Source organism: Ursus arctos, unplaced genomic scaffold (assembly GCF_023065955.2).
Source record: "Ursus arctos isolate Adak ecotype North America unplaced genomic scaffold, UrsArc2.0 scaffold_17, whole genome shotgun sequence".
Taxonomy (NCBI): Eukaryota; Metazoa; Chordata; class Mammalia; order Carnivora; family Ursidae; genus Ursus; species Ursus arctos.
The window spans coordinates 50,865,162-50,885,914 of NW_026622841.1; the positions used below are offsets into that span (position 1 = coordinate 50,865,162).

The window sequence follows — 20,753 nt, forward strand, 5'->3', positions numbered from 1 at the left end:
CCTACCGGTTTCCACGATGATAAAAGTCAGTCGGTCCAAGCTCACTGCAGAAAACCTGCAAGAGGGCTCCTGGGTGGCTCCGTCCGGTAATCGTCCGCCTTCCGTCCAGCTTTAGGCTCCTTGCTCATCGGGGAGTCTGCTTCTCCCTCTCCCTCTGCCTGCCCCTCCCCCTGCTCACGCGCACGCGCGCTCGCGCTCCCACGCTCTCTTAAATAAATAAATAAATAAATAAATAAATAAATAAATAAAGTCTTTTTTAAAAAAAGAAGAGAAAACCTGCAAGAGAGAGGGAAAGCGTAATCTCACAACTCGGACATAGGCGTTATTGATGTCGACAGACTTGATACAACAGATAAAGCTGAATTCTAGAAGCACACAATTTTATTTTTGTTTTGTTTCCGTGGACACTGAAATCGTGTCTGGAGTGGATGAAGGTTAGAGTGCAGATCTACAGGCCCCCAGCTAAAAGAAAATAAATCTTCAGTTTCAGTAACCTGGAAGAAAGAATACAAACTCTTGAATGTCCTCCAAACTTTCTCAGCTTTATTTCTCCAGAACAATCCAAACCTGGGACAACTGCTCTGTGTGAGTGGCAGGCGGTGGGGGTGGAGGTGAGGCCTCTAATCCTACAGCTAATCAGCTAATCGATGAGGAATGAATGTCAACTTCCCATTCCAGCATTGTAAGGTTTTTTTCCCCAGCTTAGACCGCCCGTTACCAGATAAGGATTCCTTAACAGTAACTTTGCTAAATCTTCTTTTCACAGCTTGTAGTCCAACAAACTCAATTTGTGTTATTTTTTTCCCTGAGATTAGAGGGTTCTTTTTGCATTTTTCATGCAAGTTACGATTTACAAAATAAGATATTTTGGAGAAATGGGAAAAGCAAGTGTATGTTAAAAGGAAACTTTTCCTAAACAATATCATTAGTATGAAAAGCGGGGACTTTATTCTGTGAATTGGATTTCAAAGCTACAAAGAAGGGCTTGTATCTCAGACTTGGGGGGGGAGGGTCTCAAGAATTCTTGGAGGCTCAACAAAATGTCCACAGAAGGCAAAGCCCTGTGCTTACAGAATCATTAATCCCTTTGGAAAATGCACTTTGCAATCAGACAAATAAGAAGTGACAAGTGACTGATGAAGTAGAAGTTTGTGTAGGCTTTTTCTATATTCTTAACCATAAAGAAGCTGGTAGATGAACATATGATTTTATTAGATGAAAACAAAGTGAACCTTACTCTAGACCCTTTTTTGAAAAGGTTGTTTCATTTAAAACTAAGGGGCACCTGTCTGGCTTAGTCCATAGAGCATGGGACTCTTCATCTCAGGGTTGTGAGTTCGAGACCCACATTGGGTGTGGGGCCAACTTAAAATTTAAAAATAAATAAATAAAACTAAATAAAATAAAACTAAATGGGATTCTTGTGAAGTACAAAATAGTTAGAACAAATCACAGATTCCTGATTTCCAAAGAGAGATAATGTGTCCAAGAATTATGAGACGGGGCGCCTGGGTGGCTCAGTCATTAAGCATCTGCCTTTGGCTCAGGGAGTGATCCCGGCGTTCTGGGATCGAGCCCTGCAACAGGCTCCTCCGCTGGGAGCCTGCTTCTTCCTCTCCCACTCCCCCTGCTTGTGTTCCCTCTCTCGCTGGCTGTCTCACTCTATCAAATAAATAAATAAAATCTTAAAAAAAAAAAAAAGAATTATGAGACAGAGAGACAGAAGGAAGGAAGCACAGGAGAAAGGGAGGGAGGAAGTAAAAACAGCTCAGCTATCTGAAATTCTACTTTTTTCAGACTTTATGGTCAGAATGTCATGTTTCTACCCTGTGTGTGTTTTCATGTTCCCATCTGGCTGTCCTGGCTGAAAGCAAGCCCACACTAGATGTATCAAACCTTTCTAGACTTTCCTCCCCCATCTCCCTATTCTTGTCTCAACACAAGATGCCCAGCGAGGAAATAAATGGCCTTAAACACATTTGTAGCCATTAATTTTTAAAAAGTAATTTGTTTCTTTAGGGCCAGCAAAGTAAAACAGTAGTTCTAGAGATCTCGAAGTGAGATACTGATTTGGTGAACATGTTGCCTGATCCAAAAAAAGTCAGGACACATGGTCTGACTGCTCAAATAGGAGAAACGGAAATAACTATTTCAAGACAGATTGTCCAAAAAAGAAAATTCACCTCAGTTATTGGTCTAAAAGAGACTGGGAGAACTAAAAGCCTTCAAATGCCATCTACAGATAAAATGTAACTGTTCTCCCTGGCAAGAAGAAAATGTTTCATCATAGCAACAGAAATAGCTAGAAAGAAAACTACAATAGGGCATCATTCTGGGACTTCTTCGTGGCCCCATTAGTAAACAAACCACTTAGACTAGGGAAGAAAGAGTTACCAGCCAGAACAGTATCTGTAAGAACTTATCCAGAAATGATATGATGTCTGGTATTTGTTTGGAAATAATACAGGAGAGAAGGGAGTGTGTGAGGGTCCTGAGGAAGCCGAGTGGCCCTGGGCTGATAACTGTTGCATCTAGGGGATGGGTGTGTGGGGATTCATTATACTAGAATCTCCATATTAGATATTTAAATTTTTCTGTAATAAAAAGTAAAAAAGCAAAACAAAGAAAGACATTCTAGGCATGACAGACTCTTTGTTTCTGAGGTCACCTGGCTATTTTTAAGGTCTTTGAAAAAACTTTATTCGCGACTAGTAGACATGGGTGTGGATTATTGCCAAGCCCAAGTGTAAGGGGAGAGAAAAATAAGGACTGATTCACACATGTATTTCACCCTTGAAGAGGAGCACTGATCATCTACTCTGTAAATGTGTTGCTGAGGACACCTCCCAAAACGGATTGGAAAAATAAAATAAAATATATCTAAGTTTTAAAAATAAAGTATGTCCAAGTAGCTTGGACCTGATGGTGTTTTCCTGCCTTTTAAGGTAATATGGGAGGGTTGTTTTGGCTTCTTCATGACATCCTGTGGAGGCCTGCTGAAACACTTCAGGAGATAACAGATTGTTCCCTTTTACAAATATGCCGGGAGAAGAGAAAAGCTTTACTTAAATGTTCCATGCCTTTCAGGGGACATGCGGACTCCCCCCATACATTGATAGCGTGTATGAATTTGTTTTGTGGGAAAGCATCTTGCCCTATTTTTACATGTTGGAATACTCGGCCAAATTTTCTATAAAAATTACCTGCATTGGGATTAACCTTTCTAATTTTGCAGACTTGGTCATCCAATTCAACAATGTAAATGGTTTGACAGCCTTTGTTACTGTGTCCTGAAAAAGGCAACGAATAATGAGCTCCTAGGGTGTCACTGGGGCTTATTCACACTTGCTAATGATTAACCAACCATGGCTCCTGGACTGCAAAGCCAGACTTAAAGGCCCCAAATACAACTTCAAACTCCAATTTTAGATCCCTGCTTATTTTTATATAGGATCTAAAAATCCCCTCTAACTCAAACCAGAATGAAACCGCAATGTCCAATAAATGGGGACTGGTACATAAATTATATCCCCAGTTGCAATGGACTATTATTCAGTCATTAAAAATGACAATGGTAGAAGTACCTTACAAGAAATGTTAAAAGAAGTTCTTAAGAGAGAAGGAAAATAATACAGGTCAGAAACTCAGACCTACATAAGGCAAGAGCACAGAAGAAGGAGTAACCGAAGGTAAAATAAAATGACGGAGGCCCCCTGCACCTGCCTATGATGGGGTACTTGCCTCTGTAACTCTCTCTCTTTTCTCGGGCTTGTACAAAAAAGTACAAGATGAAAAAAAGTAAAAGCCCCTTTATCATGTATCTTATTCACTTCCTTTTCTTCCTTGGAAAGTAGCCATTATGAATACTTCCTAGAGTTAATATTTCTTGAGTTTCATTCCAAAAAACATAGGCATAAAATATTTTACACAAAAGGGATAATGATTCTGTACCTCGCTTAAAAAAAACCTTATCAATATATATTATTAACCACTATATTATTAACCTTATCAATATGTATTATTAACCAGTCTAATTTACTTTTTCGTTGTAACGACTGCTACATAACGTTTGCATGTTTTGCTTTTTTTAATTTGGATTCCCTTTTTTTTTTTTTTTTTTTTTGGTTAACTGCCTATCTACAGACTTTGCCCAACTTTTTTTTTTTTTTTTTAATTTTTTTTTTTTTAAGATTTTATTTATTTATGTGACAGAGAGACAGCCAGCGAGAGAGGGAACACAGCAAGCGAGTGAGAGAGGAAGAAGCAGGCTCCTAGCGGAGGAGCCCGATGTGGGACTCGATCCCGGAACGCCGGGATCACGCCCTGAGCCAAAGGCAGACGCTTTAACGACTGCGCTACCCAGGCGCCCCTGCCCAACTTTTTAAATACAGAGTTCTTTCCTATGGTCTGTGTGAGTTCTTCATAAATGAGATAAACCGGTCTTAGGCCTGCCAATATGCTGCAAGTATTTTTTTCCCATTTTCTTTACTTTTGGAAAATGTATGGTGTTTTTCCTCAAACATAAGTTCTTTGAAAACACAAAATGTTTATAAAGGTTTATATCTTTTATTGTCTCTTGATCATATTTATGTCTTCTTCCAGAACAGGTTGTGTCCACATTGGCACTACTTGCCCCGTGGGCCGGGTTACTGTTGTTGCGGTCCATCTGGATACAGTAGAACGCTTAGCGGCATCCCTGACCATTCTATCCACTAGATGCCAGTAGCATCCCCCTCCTCTCCAGCTGTGCTCACCAAAAATGTTTCCAGACACTGTCAAATGTCCCCTGGGAGGAAAAATTGCCACACACACTCGGCCTGGAGAGCCACTGCTCTAGACCGTGCGTAGGTGCCTTTCTAAATTACTTTAACATTTTAGTCTTTATTTTATTTATTTATTTATTTACTTATTTATTTGATTTTTAAAAAGATTTTATTTTTACGTGATCTCCACAGCCAACACGGGGCTCAAACCCACAGCCCCGAGATCAAGAGTCACATGCTCCATTGACTGAGCCAGTCAGGCCCCCCAACACTTTAATCTTTGATTCAGGTGAATTTCATTTTTGTTGAAGAAGTGAGATTGAGATTCAGCTTTGTTTTTTAACTAAAAGTAGTCAATTGTCCCAATTCAATTTATCCCTGATCTGAAATGACACCTTTAAGAACAATCTAAATCTCTATTTATATTCTAATGTGTTTCATTGTTCTTTTTCTCTTCCTTTTTTCTCAGTACAAAACTTTTACATTTTAATTATTATCAACTTCTAAATATACTTTGGGGCACCTGGCTGGCTCAGTCCGTGGGGCATGCAACCCTTGACGTTCGAGCCCCACGTTGGGTGGACAGATTACTTAAAAATAAAATCTTTTAAAAAAGAATATACTTTGATACTTGGAGGGGCTTCCCCTGCCCTCTTTTCATCCCCAACTCTACTCTTTCAGAATTTCCCTGCCTATTGTGAGCTCTTTAATTTTGATGAACTGTGGCAATTTTTTAAAAATCCTGTTGGTATTTTAATGGAAATTGCTTTCAATTTAAAGATTGATTTGGGGAAAATAAACATCTTTATGCCTTCACTATTGAATCTTGCTAGAAAGAAATTATATCTTTTCCTTTACTTAAGTCTTCCTTTATGTCCCTCAGTAGGGTTTTAAAGTTCCTTCATAAAACTTGCACATATTTCTTGTTAAATTTATTCCTAGATATTTCATCATTTTATTGCTATTATAAATGGATCCTCCATAGTGTTGGGAAGAGGTAATGGTGATAAATGGAAACACGCGAATGAATTAACCCTTTGACAGAAAGAGGAGAAAGGGAATAAGTTAAAAATGGGTATGGTATTCTGAAAGTCTTATTCTTACTGTGTAAGTATGGTATTTATTCCAAATGATACATATTTTTTAAAAATGGACACGGCGCCTCCCTTGCATTCATCATTGGTTCACCTAACCTTGTTCCTTCAATATTAATTCACTGTTTGTGAATTAATAGCTCTTTGTCAGCTGAGCAAAAGTAGCCTGCTTCTAACTTACCCTTCTAAAAAAAGAACATGAAAACAACCAATATAATAGAATATTTGGCACAAGTCATGAATCAGGAAAAAGAAGAATTAAAAATTGCCAATAAATATATTAAAATGTGCATACCTTCTCAAACAAAGAAATGTGACCCTTACAAAAATTAGGTGCCATTTACATGCCCAGGTAATTGACAAATATGAAACTGATTGTTAACATGCAGTATTAGCCAGGGCGAGGAGAAAGAGGATTTCTCACATACTTTTGGTGGGTTTTTAAATAGGTAAGATGATTTAGAGGGCCATTTGGCAAGATCTATGAAAATTCTGAACACACATACCTCTGACCCAGCCATTCCTACTTCCCAGGACCCTACAAATGTACTCAAGCCCCCCCAAATCTGTATATTCTGCTGAGACACACTAGTTTCCAATCAGGAGGCACTCCTTTGATTTGGACGGTGGGCTCACCTTCGCTCAATGGTTAAGCATTTCAAATATAATTGGACTATCTTTTTGTGCTTAGTTACAAACTAGAAACTAAATACTCATCACTAAGCAAATTGTTACACAAGTGAAAAAAGCAAATCGCAGAATATCATTATGGTGTGGATCACTGACTAGGGGGCAGAGTGACAAATTATTTAACCTCCCCAGACTCCGACGACTTCATTTGTCAGATGGGGTAGTAGTAACAAGGAATACTTCTTAGGGTTGTTTTCAGGAATAAATAAGACTAAGCAAGGGAAGTGTTTGGACACTGCCTGGCATGCTGTATTCAACAAATGATTGTATTCTTTTTATTAATGATTCTTACGCTCTCATTTTATCTTCTTTTCTTTTTTCTTTCTTTCTCTCTCTTTCTTTTTTTAAGTAAGCTCTATACCCAACGTGAGGCTTGAACTCACGACCCTAAGATCAGGCATCGCATAGTCTACCAACTGCACCAGCCAGGTGCACCCCCTGACAGTCTCATGTACATGCATTATTTTGTTTAATTAATATTTATCGAGTATCTATGATGTGTGAGGCATTGTGCTAAGTGCATGAAGATTTAATAATGATCATACCTTTTAGTAGGGGAGTCAAAGGAAAATAAGGTAACAATCAAATAAGCAAAATAATTAAAAATTGTGGCTATGGAAGAAATAAAGGGTTGAGCTAGACCCGTGGTTCTCAACCAGGGGTTATCCCTGCCGTTTCCCCCCCCACCCCCCCCACCACCCCGCCATTTCCATCCCCTCTGGAGGACCTCTGGCAACATCTAAAGATGTTTTTATTTGTAAAGATGTTTTTATTTGTCGTAACTTGGTAGGGAGGGTAATACTGGCAAGTATTGGTTAGCAGTCAGGGATGCTTAACAATGCACAGGACAGCCCCCAAAACAAAGAGTTAGCCAGCCCCAAATGTTAACAGGGCTGCGGTGGAGAAACCCTGAGCTAGATGGTGGCAGTGGGGGCGGGGGTACCTGAATTTAGGTCAGGAGGTCACAGAGCCTTCTCTGGGGTGACATTTAGGCCAAATTTTGACTAATGAAAAGAGCCAGACTTGCAGCAAGTGGTGTGGGTCCATCCTGGGTGCAGGCGATGTGAAAACAACAAATAGGGGCGCCTGGGTGGCACAGGGGTTAAGCGCCTGCCTTCGGCTCAGGGCGTGATCCCAGCGTTATGGGATCGAGCCCCACATCAGGCTCCTCTGCTGGGAGCCTGCTCTTCCTCTCCCACTCCCCCTGCTTGTGTTCCCTCTCTCGCTGGCTGTCTCTCTCTGTCAAATAAATAAATAAAATCTTAAAAAAAAAAAACCCCAACAAATAACAATGAAAAGTCCTTTATATTAGTCTGTAGTAGACATATGCCCCTATGGAGAGTGAAGGGGGTCATTAAGAGATCTTTCATGGTTCACTGGGTATGGCTGTCTTTTAGAATTTTGGAAAAGAGCTTTTTTTTTTTTAAATTTAAAAATGGGGAAGGCGTGGGGAGTACAAAAGGCAGGCAGGTTGGAAGACAGCATCTTGTAAAACTACAGGTAGAGCTCTGAGAAGAGGGAGATCTTACAGCATGCCCCACTGTTCAGGAGGCCCTGGTGTATCATCTGTGGTTAGTCCCTGCTCTCCACCACCTTCCACATCCAAGGGACCTGCCCCCAAAGAATGACAGAGATCACCTAATTTAAAGCCAAATATGTGTGTCCAATACTTGGTTTTATATCTTTTAGTTTTGTTATATTTGATGTGTTATTTATCTTGATTTTCAGGGGGGAAAAAATAACCTACCTTACAGTTTGTGTATGAAATGAGGTAATTTAAATAAGTTAAACATGATATAGATACACGCTATGGAGAATAAAAGGGGAAAGGCTGTGCTCAACTAATCATCTTCTTGCTCTGTTCCCTGGATTCCAAACCCCGTCTAGGTAGAGAGTGAAGAGGACTGGACTAGAGAGGGGCAAAGCCTGGGAAAGGAAGTGCAGGCCAGGAGGAAAGTGAACACAAACAAAAGTAGTAGCACCAGTTACATTATTCATGCAACTAAGAGGAGGAGGGTAATCCTGATGGGCAGGATAAACTCACCAGAAGATGGCTGTTTCAGACCAGGCCCTTGGAAAAACGATGGCCAGGCTCTCCTCACGCAGCCCAAGACCCTCTGACCTGAGATGTGACAAGACGATTATGGAATCCCCGAGCAGTGTTTGGAGCCCTGCAGTCTGTGTATTTTAGAATAGTGCCTGTACCCCAGAGACTAGAAGCAAAAGGGGTCCAGCCACTGTGTGAGTCATCATTCTTGCTGGAAGGAAATCATGCTCAATCAATGGTTGTCCAGTAGGTGAATGAAATAAATGTTCTCCGATCACCTGACAGACCTGGGTGTGTGTGTGTGTGTGTGTGTGTGTGTGTGTGTGTGTAACTGCACGTATGGACACACTGTCCTGGCTCATTTGCCTTTCTATGTTTCTTGTTGCGTTTTTGCCTTGGAAGGGTTTGCAGGCTGTGAAAAGTAACTTACACAACTTTGTGTCTTCTCTTGGCCTTGAGGCAGCTTCAGAAGATGAGACCAAATGGAACTATGTGTGCCTAGAGGGAAAAAAATACATAATGGTGAAAAATGTGTATCAGCAGCCTTCTCCAGCACCAAGCACCTTCTCACTTCTACTCACATGATTTTCCAATTTAACATTCATATGAATTCAGCAAATATAATGCAGCAAAAGCGAATCCACAGCATTTCTTTTAGCACTGAAGGAAACTCAAAAGTCATTAGATCGGTTTAATCGAGAGGCCCTGCCTGGGACATTAAGGGACTGACAGAGCCAGAATTGAAACTTGTTTTTCCACCTTGAGAAAAGCAAATAAACAAAAAATATCCTGAGCAATTGCTGGTTTTTCGAGCCCACTCTCCCGGTTGTTTTTCTTCCCTGTGTTACGCAGACTCCAGGCACTTTCTTCCCAGAATGCAACAACAATCCAAAGCTCCAAACAAGTTTGGGACCAGCCTTGGGTGGGGGTGGAGGTGGGAGAATCTGCTGGAGAGCCACCCCACAGAATGCCGCCGGAGTGCCTCTTAGGTGCAACTCGCCAGATTTAATAACAGCTTTTGATAGGATTCGCTCGAGCAAAAGGTGAGCATTGGCCGGATCAAGCCGGCCCTCCAGCAAGAGAGTGTAAAGTTCGACTTTTTTCCTCCTTGCAATTTGAAAGAGGCTTTTAATTCTCCCCGCCCCTCCCCCTTTCCCTGTAAAGTTTGTTTTCTAACTATAAAGTCGCTTCAACTCTGGGTTTGCATCCCGGATGCCTGAGAATCGCAGTAATTAGCCAAGTTCACTTAGACGAAGAAAAAGATACCTTTGTGTACCTAATGAGAGCCACCGCGTGGCCAAGGATAACCACGCAGAAGGAAACATTTTTGTCTCGGGCTTCGGTAAACGGGCAGGGGGAGGGTTAAGCCAACCCGAAGGCGTGTTTTGTTGAGTGGTTTCGAAAGCGGCCGAGGCAGCCGAAGCAGCCGAAGCAGCTTTCGAAGTTAGCAAACAAAGCGTCTCCCCAGTAACCGTCCGGTTCCAGACGAGGCTCCTGCCACTCACACCAAGGAGTCGCAGCGTCGGCCGGCCCCCGGCTCCTCCTCCCTGCGTCTCTCCTCCCTCCTCCCAGTTCCCCAACGGATACGAGCCACCAATCCCAGCAACAAACAACCCTTCAAACGCGAGAACGCCGCGGCCCTCTAACGGGCGGCCCCCCACCCTCTCCCCGCCCCACATCTGTCCTGCACTCGGGCGCAGCAGCTGATTCATCTCCAGCCAGGCCCGGGGAAGGAACTGCGCTCCAGCAAGTTGCAGGGTAGCTTCCAGCCTGGTGGTTTCCCCTAGGACCGTGTTTCCCCCCCTTTGCCGTTTTAGATGTGTGTTCTCTTAGGTGCCGAGCAGTCGGCAAACCACAGAAGAAAAAAATCGTAAGGTTGCTGCCTTCTTAGAATGACGCTGTTTTCCTTGTTTATTCATTTTAAGTCCTGTAATTGGTAAAACCACCCAAGCTTTGTAAACTCTGGCCTTAATTCACTCTCGAAGCGGGGGTGTCTTTTTTTGGGAGGGAGAGTGGGTGGGAGGCTGGCTTTAATTTTCAGTGTAATCCTAAAACAGAGGCTCCAAAGTCTAGTTAGTCATCCTTTGGCTGCCTTAGTCCTCCTCGGGTTTAACCTTATTTCCACGGAGCTTTTCCTGCCGGCTTCTCCATCGAGGTTACAAAACAAAAACAGCACAGAGCCGAAACTGGAGGCAGACTCGGGCGCTGACGTCTCTACTAGGTTTATTTACGGTTTGGCTTTTTTTTTTTAAGTGATGGGGAAAGTCTTAACAGTGACATGCGACAGTTCATTTACTTCAAAACAACGGGACACACAACGCGAAAACTAGACCCAGCGGAGAAGGCGGGGAGGGGGCAGGCGTTTCTTGAAATCGGCCAAACAGCATCTGGTCTTTTAAAAGGGTAATCTCATCAAGGAACTCCTGTTGGAGCCCTAACTCGACCAAAATAAACCAACGGGAACATGTGTTTACTCAATGGCTAGTTTCTGTTTGAAATACCCGAGGGGAGAAGGGGTCCTCTAACAGGGCTTAAGTCCTAAAAGTACTGTTACCGAAACAGATGAGTAGACCCAGTGTGGTCGCCCCCTTTCCTTAAAGGCGGCAGCTGCCTGGGTCGAACGGTGGGGTTTCAGGCCGAGTTTTTGTAGTGGGGCGGTCGCGCGCTCGGACAGTCCCCAGGCTGAGACTTTTTAAAGAGCATGTGAGCATGACAAGTGTCTGTCCGCAACGTGTTATATTTTGAAACTGCCTTGCAATCCAGTCCGGAACTCACAGCTTTAGCCCGGGGTAACAGACATTTGCCTGGGGTGTCTGTGTCTCACTCTCCTCCCGCAACCGCCCCCACCCACCCACCGCCGTCGCCGTTGGAAGGAAGATCCCCGGGAGGAGCAGGGTGCGACGCGCCGCGCCCGCGTGTCAATGGCAGCCGCGCATTCTGGAAGAAGTTGGTTCTTGTCCTGAATACTTTTCCTACGGTGCCCCGCCCCTTGAATCAGAAGCAGCTGTCTTCTCCTGAGGCTAGAGCCGGGACGCTGGAGTTTGGGGCAGCTGTCAAAAACGAGAGGGGAGCCTTTTCTTCCCTGGGGTGGAGGAGGGGGCAGCCTTTTCCCATCTGTTGCAATCTCCTAACCAAACGCACCCCCGTCAGCCCGAGGAAGAAAGGCCCAAAAGAGAACCCCGGGCGCCCGGCTGGTGTCGCCGCCGCCGCGGAGAGAGGGATGCGGGCGGCGTGCGGGCAGCAGCGAGGAAGGATCGGGTTTCTGGGCTCAGCCGCCCCCACGAGTGACGGGTGACAGCGGCCAGAGAGGCGCGGAGTGAGGCAGCGCGGCCCGAGCGCTTGGTGCTGTCCTCCCCAACTGGAAGGTGCGGGGGAGGGGCGGAGGAGCGGCGGGGCGGGCGGGGGACTGGGCGGGCGGCTGGGGGCGGAGGCAGGACCTCCTGTACCTTCCCTCTTCGCCTCTCTCACTCTGACAGCGCCGAGGTACGCCGAGCAGGAGCGGGGAACAAAGGAGAGGAGTGGAGAGGGGAGCGAGTTGGGCGAGGGAGAGTCCCCAGCCGGCTGCCAGAAGATCTCGGTCGGAGGAAGCCCAAGTGTCACTCGAATTCCACCCAAGGAGCGGGCGCCTGGGATCCGAGCGCCTTGATTAGCAATAACGGCTGGAGCGCGTCCTACAAGTTTCGGGAGAGTCGGCCGGGAAGGAGGACAATCGCGTGCCCCCTTCGCCCTCGCTCCTGGCCCCTCGAGACCCCAGCATCGCCTCGCGCTGGAAGGGGAGCTCCAGAATGAAGAGCAAGAAAGGTAAGGCTTGGCGGGCTATGCCCGCGGTGGGCGCGGGTCCCGGGGAAACGTGCTCCCCGGGCCCCGCCGGGCTTGGGACGAGAGTGACTTGGTGGACTTTTCAGCCCGGGACTCTTCAGGCAGGAACCGCGGCAGTTCTCTTTGTTGAGGCTGCGTCTGAAATGGCAGTTGCTGTTTTCCTTCTAGACACAACACGAGGGGCTGTTGTGGGGAGACGGGCCTCTCCACGCTGCTGGCACGTTGTCAAGAAACACGCTCAGCGCCTTGTTTGTGCGCCTCCAAGTTTCATTGTCTCAGCCGACACCCCACGCTCCGCGGAGCCGCCGCGTGGCTTCTCGCTGGTTCTCGCGGGCGGATGTGTGGGCCCGGGTCGTGGGGACCCTCGCCCCGATTCTCCCGGCTGGGACCGCGGAGCGGCAGCGCCTTTGTCTGAAAGTTGGGCTCCCGGGCCCCCCACTCCCTCCCAGCTGGGCCAGGGCACTCACTGCGCTGGGGATGGGGTGTTTTCACAATCGAGGGAATGCGACTGTGGCCCCCAAACCGCCCTAGGGTGTCGGTAGCCTTGGAAAACTAGACTTTTAAAAACTCCCAGCCTCTAAAAGTTTTCCCACGATGAATTTGGGGCAAGATGAAGAGTTAAAACTGAGGGTGAGCAGCGTAAAGCGGCGTGTAGTCAGAATGAGTCCAAGTGTGACAAGCAGGCTTGGTTGTAAGGGCACAGAGTGAGTCTGTCATTGTTTCCACGAAGCGTTCTGGAAGCTTTACAACTAAAACTTGCCGTCAGTCTGGTTTAAAAACAAAATACACAGAAAGAAAAAAAAAACCCCATTGCCACGAAAGGTCAAAGAATGTTAACTCCCTTTTGAAGTTAACTTTTGAGTCCCTGACTGGGAGGTACCCCGAACGTTCCGTGGTGAGCCAGAGTTGGCTTTTCTGTTGTGATTTATGTGGAGTGGTTCAAAACAGAAGTTAATCGCTCGGGAAGCCAGCGCGGGGGCGGGGGGGGGGCCTGCTGCGCATGCCCAGGAGCGTCCCGGAGTTTTTGTAACTCCACATTCTTTCAGACTCGTCCTGCGGATACAGTCAAAACCCAGTATTGTTAGTGGGGCAGCCTTCAACCCAAGAGGGTTCCTTTGGCCACGTTTTCACCTTGGAGTTCTGTTGCTTTCATTCTGGGCTGGTGGCTTCAAAACACGCGGAGCTTCTCAACCCATGCTTTCCCAGCGAGAGTAAAATTAAATGTCAAAACCCGGGGCATTCATAGTAGTTGGTGGTAGGACTCCCAGCGAACCCTCCCAAGGGACAGTGAGAACGTTGAGGGCTTAGAGGTTCGGATGTTTAACGGGACTCGGTAACAGACGCGCGCGGGGAGCGCCCGGGGTGGCGTCTGGAAGGCTGTGTCACCTCGACAAGGACTGACGGGTCTGGATCCTTACTGGAAGGCGTTCTCCCTCTCCTGGTGGAACTGACGGGGATCAGTTGGGGGTTTTGTTTTTGTAGAGTGGTTCTTGGGAGGCTAAAGCAAAGCTGGGTTTCCGCCGGGGGCGGGCTCCCCCCATTGTTCGGGCTCGGGTGGGGAAGGTGCATATCAGCCTCGCGGGTCCTCCCCCGCAGCCCCTCGGGTACGCCCCCCCACCCGGCTCTCGTCTCCCCGCCACCGCCCCTCGCCCTTCCCCGGAGCCCCCTCGATTACCTCCCGGTCTCCCTCTCCCCTCCCAACGCCCCCCCCCCCCCAGCCGAGGAACTAGGCTGGGACCTGCCGGCCGCGGGGTGGGAATATTCGGGGTCGGCGGCCCCGGGCGCGCCGGGTAAGGTCCTGCTACCGAGCGCCGACTCATGGAAACAATGAAAGGTGACGTGTTGGAAGGGAAACTTTGCGACTGGTTCACAGCTTGTGCGGGGGAGCCGAGACTGCTGAGATTGCCCAGTTTCTTTCCCTTTTTAGGTTTTCCAGGCAAATCCTATTGAGGGTGGGCAGACCTCTCAGAATGTTGAGATTCACAGCATCGTTCCTAGTTTCTTGTAATCTGAAACTCCTGAAGTCCTCTAGTCGTGCAGTTGGAGGGGCCGAATTCTGGAGGGGCTGATTTCGGTTGAGGCTGAGAAACTCCCAAGAACAAAAGCCTCCCTGGCTGTCCTCCCTCCCCGGCTCCTCCCTCTCCTCTGGTCCTCCTGCGTCCTGCCTCCCCGCCCCTTTCCTAAAACTACCTTGGAGGGGGCCCGCGTTCCGGGTCTACTCAGCCAGGAGCCTGGAAGAGATCTGTCCTGCCTGGCTTGGTGGAATTGGACTATTGTCTGTTTCATAAAAGTCTGTGAAAATCTTTTAAAGTTTTCTTGAAAGCAAAAGCCCTTTAAACTCGGTTGCAGGGCCCGAGATTTGGTAAGCCTGGTTTGTGATAATACTGTCTCGTCTTTAGAAAGCTGAGGTTAGCAAGAAGATCCCACCCCGGGAATGGCTTTAAAAACAAGCAAAGAAGATTCAGTGAGGAAAATGCCCGATGTCTTTTTGCTCCTAGTCTCTGACAATTTGGAATCCTTGCTTTAGAACAAGAGCGCCTTGGAGTTTGTGCCTGGGGTGTTAACCACGATTCCCGTGGCATCTCCTGAGATACTCTAATCGGGAAACTTGGTAGGTTAGGTTTCCTTTTTCCTAATTGTATACTTAAGCTTTTCCTTCCATGATTACTATTTCTAGATCCTTTTCTGGCCTCTTCGAGATATTTTTAAAAGTCCCAACTTCACAGCCACGATCTCTGGCCTTCCCTCGCCACCCCCAACCCCAGTTGCTATTAAGAAAAGATTGGTTTTTCGAGCTGTGGGATCCATAGGCCATCTTGTGGCTTTCCAAACATTTCCTTGTATGTGGATGGAGTAAAAGAGGCTTGTGATCCCCCTCCCCCACCACCACATTTTTTAAAGTGTAAGCAGAGCAGGACCTTTGGAAACAAGTGGTAACTGGGAAACTTTTCAAAAGCTCTGTTACAATAGGAAATGAGTAACGTGGAAAAGTCTTTGTTTTTCCAAGCTGAGCCACAATCCGGAGGGAGAGTTTTAATGAAAACAGTCCTGACAGCAGCAAACGTGGGTTGCTGCAGTGAAGTATCAGCTGGTGTGGCCAAGGAACTTGAAGTCTTAACTTCCTGTTACTTCAGCTTTTGTGCACATATTGGAAATATTTGTTAAGAGTTCCAGAGGCCTGGCATTCATTTATTTAAATGAACTGAGAAGAGAGTCAAGTCCCACTGCAGTTCAGTGCTGCTTAACTGAAACCTACTTTTGTGTGTCGCTAACCTATTCTGAAAGATCAGGCTTCTTGTCAAACTAAGCAAGCAGATCAAAGGGCAGGCTTCAGGGGTTTTTTGTTTGTCTGTCTCAAACTCTTTGTTATTATCAACTTACAGTTGGGAATTCACTGTTCACTGAGGAAATTTTCACACTTTTCTAGTTTAAAAGGGGGGAGGGGGAATTAGAGCCTCTAGAAGAATGTCTGGCTTTTCAGACGTTGAAGAGTTTAAACAAATTGCTTTATTCAGATTTGCCTTAGTCATTCAATAAGTTGACACATTTTTTTAAAAGTTAGATTTCTTTATCAAAGTACATGGAAAACAGGAACTCATTTCTAATTTCTTAAGGTATTCTATTAATTTTACCCAAATTTCAATATAGGTTTTAAAGGTTTCTCATCTTTTCTATAGTGAAAGCAGTTTCAGTTTTAAATGTGCCTCTTTTTTTTTTAACTTTTTTTTTTTTAAGCGGTTTAATGAAATCTTCTGGGAAAGGAAACATCAAATACATGGCGGTTAAAACTTAGGAAGGATTCTTGTGCGGTTTATTGATGGCTGTTTGTTAAGCCTTGAGCTAAAGTGAATTTGCAAGATCATCCTACTCTTTTGTTAGAACTTGCTTTACTTTGTCTTTGGAAGGTTCTGCCTTTTCTGTGGACACTCCCTCCTGCACCATCTGCCCCCTACAGTCCAAAACTAAAAATGTGTCCCCGAGTAAAGTCAGATTCAATTAACTGTGAGCTAGTTCATCAGCAAATCTTGGAAATGACTAGCTTTTTGAGTGTTAAAATGCTTTAAAAGGATGGGTTAAAAAAAATTTTTTTTAATGTATCGAATGATTTAGCACTATGTGGAATATTTCTGTTTTTATTTTTTTATCAAAGTAAACCACTCTGAATTGCATCAACAAAGTTAAGAACTTTCGGTTTTCTTTCAATTTCATGTTATTTTAATTTTCTTTCTATAGAAATACTGGTATTTTCAAGCATGTGATAGTTTGTAATTCAATTACATTTTAAACATTCTAGATTGTCTTCAAAATAGAGAATGTATTTCTTTAGTCATTCAGAGTTGCCAGTTGTCCTTGTGAAAGGGGGGAGGGTTCGTAGCATTTGTAATTTAAATTTTTTAAAGTTCAAAATTATGTTTAAATGTTAAAGGGGCCAAGTCTGAATTTTTGTTGACCCCAGTCTGTTATATGTGATGTAAATATTCTCTATGGCTGTGAATTCTTAAGATTTACAGACAAAAGAGAGTTTCCTCTGGGGAGGGCATATTCGGTTTTCTTTGTCATGTAATAATTTAAGACTGAACACCACTTCTTGGTCTGTAGTATTCTAAATTCTGATTAAACTGCCAGTTGAAATTTATCGAAATTTAAAAAGTTTATGCAGTATTAACATCTTTTGACCTCTTACTCAAGTACCAGGAGTAGAAAAGTATTTTTGTGTAACAAAACTGAAAACTTCAGTGACTGTGTTTAGTAAAAATGACCAGGGCTGCCCATTAAAAGTAGGTGTCTAGTTTAAATAAATGTAGGTAGCAGTGAAAAAGAAATAGCCATGGAGTTGGCAGAAAACTCTGACATACGTTTTACCTTTAGAATAGTAACTGGGTTGGGGCACTTTGGTGGCTCAGCTGGTTAAGTGTCAGACTCTTGATCGCAGCTCAGGTCCTGATCTCAGGGTCGTGAGTTCAAGACCATCTCTGGGCTCCACACTGGGTGTGGTGCCTACTTAAAAAAACAATTAACTGGGTTAAGTGTGTAATTTTTCCTCCTTATTTAAGTGAGAAAAAATGTATGACTGCCCTTTCATTTCCAACTTTCAATAGAAGAAAGGGGCAGGGTAGCATTTAAAATTTAGGACCCTCGGATTGTTTTTCCTAAGTTAGCAATGACCTCAAAGAGAAGGTTGTTAGATACAGTCCATGTGCTGTAGCACCTTTCCTGTGTTCCCACGTGACAAACTACTCACTTTGGGTGCAGCGTTGCCTCCCCTGCCGCACTAGACTTCTGAGCATCACTCAAAAGGAATGTGAGAAGTTAAATCCTACAGGAGAGAGGGTATGAAAGGGCTTCTGACAATTGGTTGAGAATCCATAACGTGCCACTGGTCAGATGACCCTTGAGACTTTGACATGTGCTCTGATATGTCAAGAGAGAAAACACTGGTCTTTCGCGTGGCGCTCAGGAGTTAAGACAGTATGGTTGCACACTGAATGGGCAGAAGAGATAAGCTTTGCTTTAGGTGCTCCCCTGATAAAAGTGGCTGACGACCAGCCTTTGTCCTTGACCAGGTGTTGTTGCGGCATCGGGCAGTGAGACGGAGGATGATGACAACATGGACATCCCCCTGGACCTCTCGTCCTCTGCTAGTGCAGGCAAGAGAAGGCGAAGGGGCAACCTGCCCAAGGAATCTGTTCAGATTCTCCGCGACTGGCTGTATGAGCACCGATACAATGCCTACCCCTCAGAGCAAGAAAAAGCATTACTGTCCCAACAAACACACCTGTCTACACTACAGGTAAGGAAAAAGAGCACGAAGTGTATGCACGGGGTGGTTTCTTTTCCTTTCCAGAGGCATTTTATAGCATTCCTGTTTATCAAATCATTAAATGCCTACGCACTCAAAAAAAAACAAAAAAAGAATATTTTTCTCTTGTAATCTTTATAGTACTAAAAGCTAATAACTGGCTATTTAGAGAAACAGAAACACTTGACAGTCATCTGTCAAATAGCATTTCCTGTAATGCCTCAAAGAGCCTTCTTTTATGCACCAAACATAAAGAGGAGGTTAAATCTTCCTCTATTGCCCAGGAAACTGGTTTGATATTTAAACAAGGACAGACTTCAGTGAGGTAATTCATATTATGTCTGTTGACACAGTCATTTGAACTGGGAAAAATCAGTAACTGGGAGGAGTGGCACCTTCATACAGGAAAAGTTTTCCTGTAGTTGATTAACTTAAATGCTGGGGCAGTAGGTAAGAGGTTAATATGGGGGAGCATTGAAGGGTAAATTTCCCTCCCTAAAATCGTTTTCAGACATTTGAGAATTTTTATCCTTTTCTTCCTCCTGAAAAGGCTTAAGGATGATGAGATAAAAAGGGGGGGGGGGGATTTGTAATAGAGGAGGAGGTTTATGGCAGGAAATAGCTCTCTTTCTTGGCTGAGCTCAAATACCTTGAAATAACTTTGGAAGTTCCGATAAGCCTTTTCATGCCTTCTTTACTGCAAAGGGAGAGATCAATTAGGCATCCCGCGGAAGGTTCTCAGAACGTGTTTGCCGAGGTGTGAAAGCATACCCGTATGATTTCAGGTCTGTAACTGGTTCATCAACGCCCGCCGCAGGCTCCTCCCAGACATGCTGAGAAAAGATGGCAAAGACCCAAATCAGTTCACGATTTCCCGCCGTGGGGCCAAGATTGCTGAAGCGAGCTCTGTGGAGTCAGCCATGGGCATCAAAAACTTCATACCGGCTCTGGAGGAGAGCCCGTTTCATTCCTGTACAGCTGGACCAAACCCAGCCCTCGGGAGGCCCCTGTCCCCCAAGCCGTCGTCCCCGGGATCAATACTGGCTCGTCCGTCGGTGATTTGTCATACCACTGTGACTGCGTTGAAAGACGTGCCTTTCTCTCTGTGCCAGCCGGTCGGTGCGGGACAAAACACAGACCTACAGCAGATAGCAGCCGGCAGCTTTACAGACCCCTCCCTCCTGTACCCCGAGGACACGTGTAAATCCGGACCAAGTTCAAATCCACAGAGTGGGCTTTTCAACACTCCTCCCCCTACTCCGCCGGACCTCAACCAGGATTTCAGTGGATTTCAACTCCTAGTGGATGTCGCGCTCAAACGGGCGGCAGAGATGGAGCTTCAGGCTAAACTTACAGCTTAACCCATGGTCGAGAGCAAAAGTTTCCACAGGTGGTGTTAGGATTGCCGGGGTGATGGCAAGAGACGAACCGCATTATTTTATATATTTTTTTATTAATATTTGCACATGGGATTGCTAACGTGAAGCTTCCTGTTACTGAGATGTCTTCAATGGAATACAGTCATTCCAAGAACTAGAAACTCAAAAGCTACTGTAGAAACAAAGGGTTTTCTTTTTTAAATGTTTCTTGGTAGATTATTCATAATGTGAGATGGTTCCCAAGATCATGTGATTTTTTTTTTTCTCTCTCTCTCTCTCCCTTCCCTTTTTTTGTTGTTTTTTTTCCCCCAGACTGTGCAATACTTAGAGAACCTATAGCATCTTCTCATTCCCGTGTGGAACAGGATGCCCACATACTGTCTAATTAATAAATTTTCAATTTTTTTTTCAAACAAGTATGAATCTAGTTGATTGATGCCCTTTTTTTCCCCATGATGTAATAAAGTATTTTCTTTAAAATTTACTGTAATGCAGAGTATTTTGTTGAGGGAGGCACTTCTTAAAAATGAAGCACTTCTTAAAAATGAGTAGGAATATAGCACCCAATGAGCAGGAAGTTGGGGGTAGGGTGGAGTGTGAGTTAGGGGGGTGTCACAGGCTCTTTGAAGAACCGTGGACAACAAGCCGGTACGTATAAACAGGATGTGTGATATTTACTCTCGATAGGAGGCATAAGCAGGCCCTTAAATCTTGACTTAAAACTGCATGACAGATTGAAACGATTCATTCCATCAGTGTTTAGCTAACCACTAAATCCCTTGGTGATCTCTCCTGCATATTTTAAGACATGGCCAATGTTGAAAAAAAGTCTCAAAGCACCTGATTAGGGCTTAAGTTTTCAGAAGTAAACAACAACCCGAGTTTCCGTCTGTATTTCCCTCCTTCACATCGCCCTTTAAAATAACCTTTATCAAGTGCTACAGTTAGGTTAGGCCTCTACATTCAAATACGGCGTGAATTTATACAGAAATCACCTCTTAAAACATCTTAAAACATTTCCTAAAGTGATTAAAACAGTGGGGTTCTGTCTGCCACGGGATTGTTCATGTATTAGGTTTATTTTCTAAGGTCACAGTGGGTGACACTGGTGCCACGCACAAGTGGAGTTTGTTGGGATAGACAAAGACTTACGAAGCCAGG

General features: G+C 44.9%; 1 protein-coding gene and 1 long non-coding RNA gene across 3 annotated transcripts in view; one reads left to right on the plus strand and one right to left on the minus strand.

The window, feature by feature from the left end:
• Positions 1-9,570, minus strand: part of LOC113253247 (uncharacterized) — a 64,112-nt gene extending 54,542 nt beyond the window's left edge. Inside the window, exons 1-4 of the long non-coding RNA XR_008959744.1 lie at positions 9,176-9,570; positions 9,025-9,092; positions 8,592-8,669; positions 6-494 (exon numbers count right to left, since the gene is read on the minus strand). This is a non-coding gene — a long non-coding RNA (uncharacterized LOC113253247). The remainder of the gene's footprint in view (positions 1-5; positions 495-8,591; positions 8,670-9,024; positions 9,093-9,175) is intronic.
• Positions 9,571-9,676: 106 nt separating this feature from the next.
• Positions 9,677-20,072, plus strand: TGIF1 (TGFB induced factor homeobox 1). 2 transcript variants are annotated; one of them, XM_026496027.4, is made up of 4 exons: positions 9,677-11,959; positions 12,071-12,395; positions 17,978-18,204; positions 18,999-20,072. In XM_026496027.4, exons 2-4 carry the CDS (start codon positions 12,380-12,382, stop codon positions 19,572-19,574), a joined length of 819 nt encoding a protein of 272 aa, XP_026351812.1. In that variant the 5' UTR covers positions 9,677-11,959; positions 12,071-12,379; the 3' UTR covers positions 19,575-20,072. The 2 variants fall into 2 exon arrangements, with proteins under 2 accessions (XP_026351812.1, XP_057169242.1); XM_057313259.1 differs by lacking the exons at positions 9,677-11,959; positions 12,071-12,395 and adding an exon at positions 14,139-15,024.
• Positions 20,073-20,753: the final 681 nt, after the last annotated feature.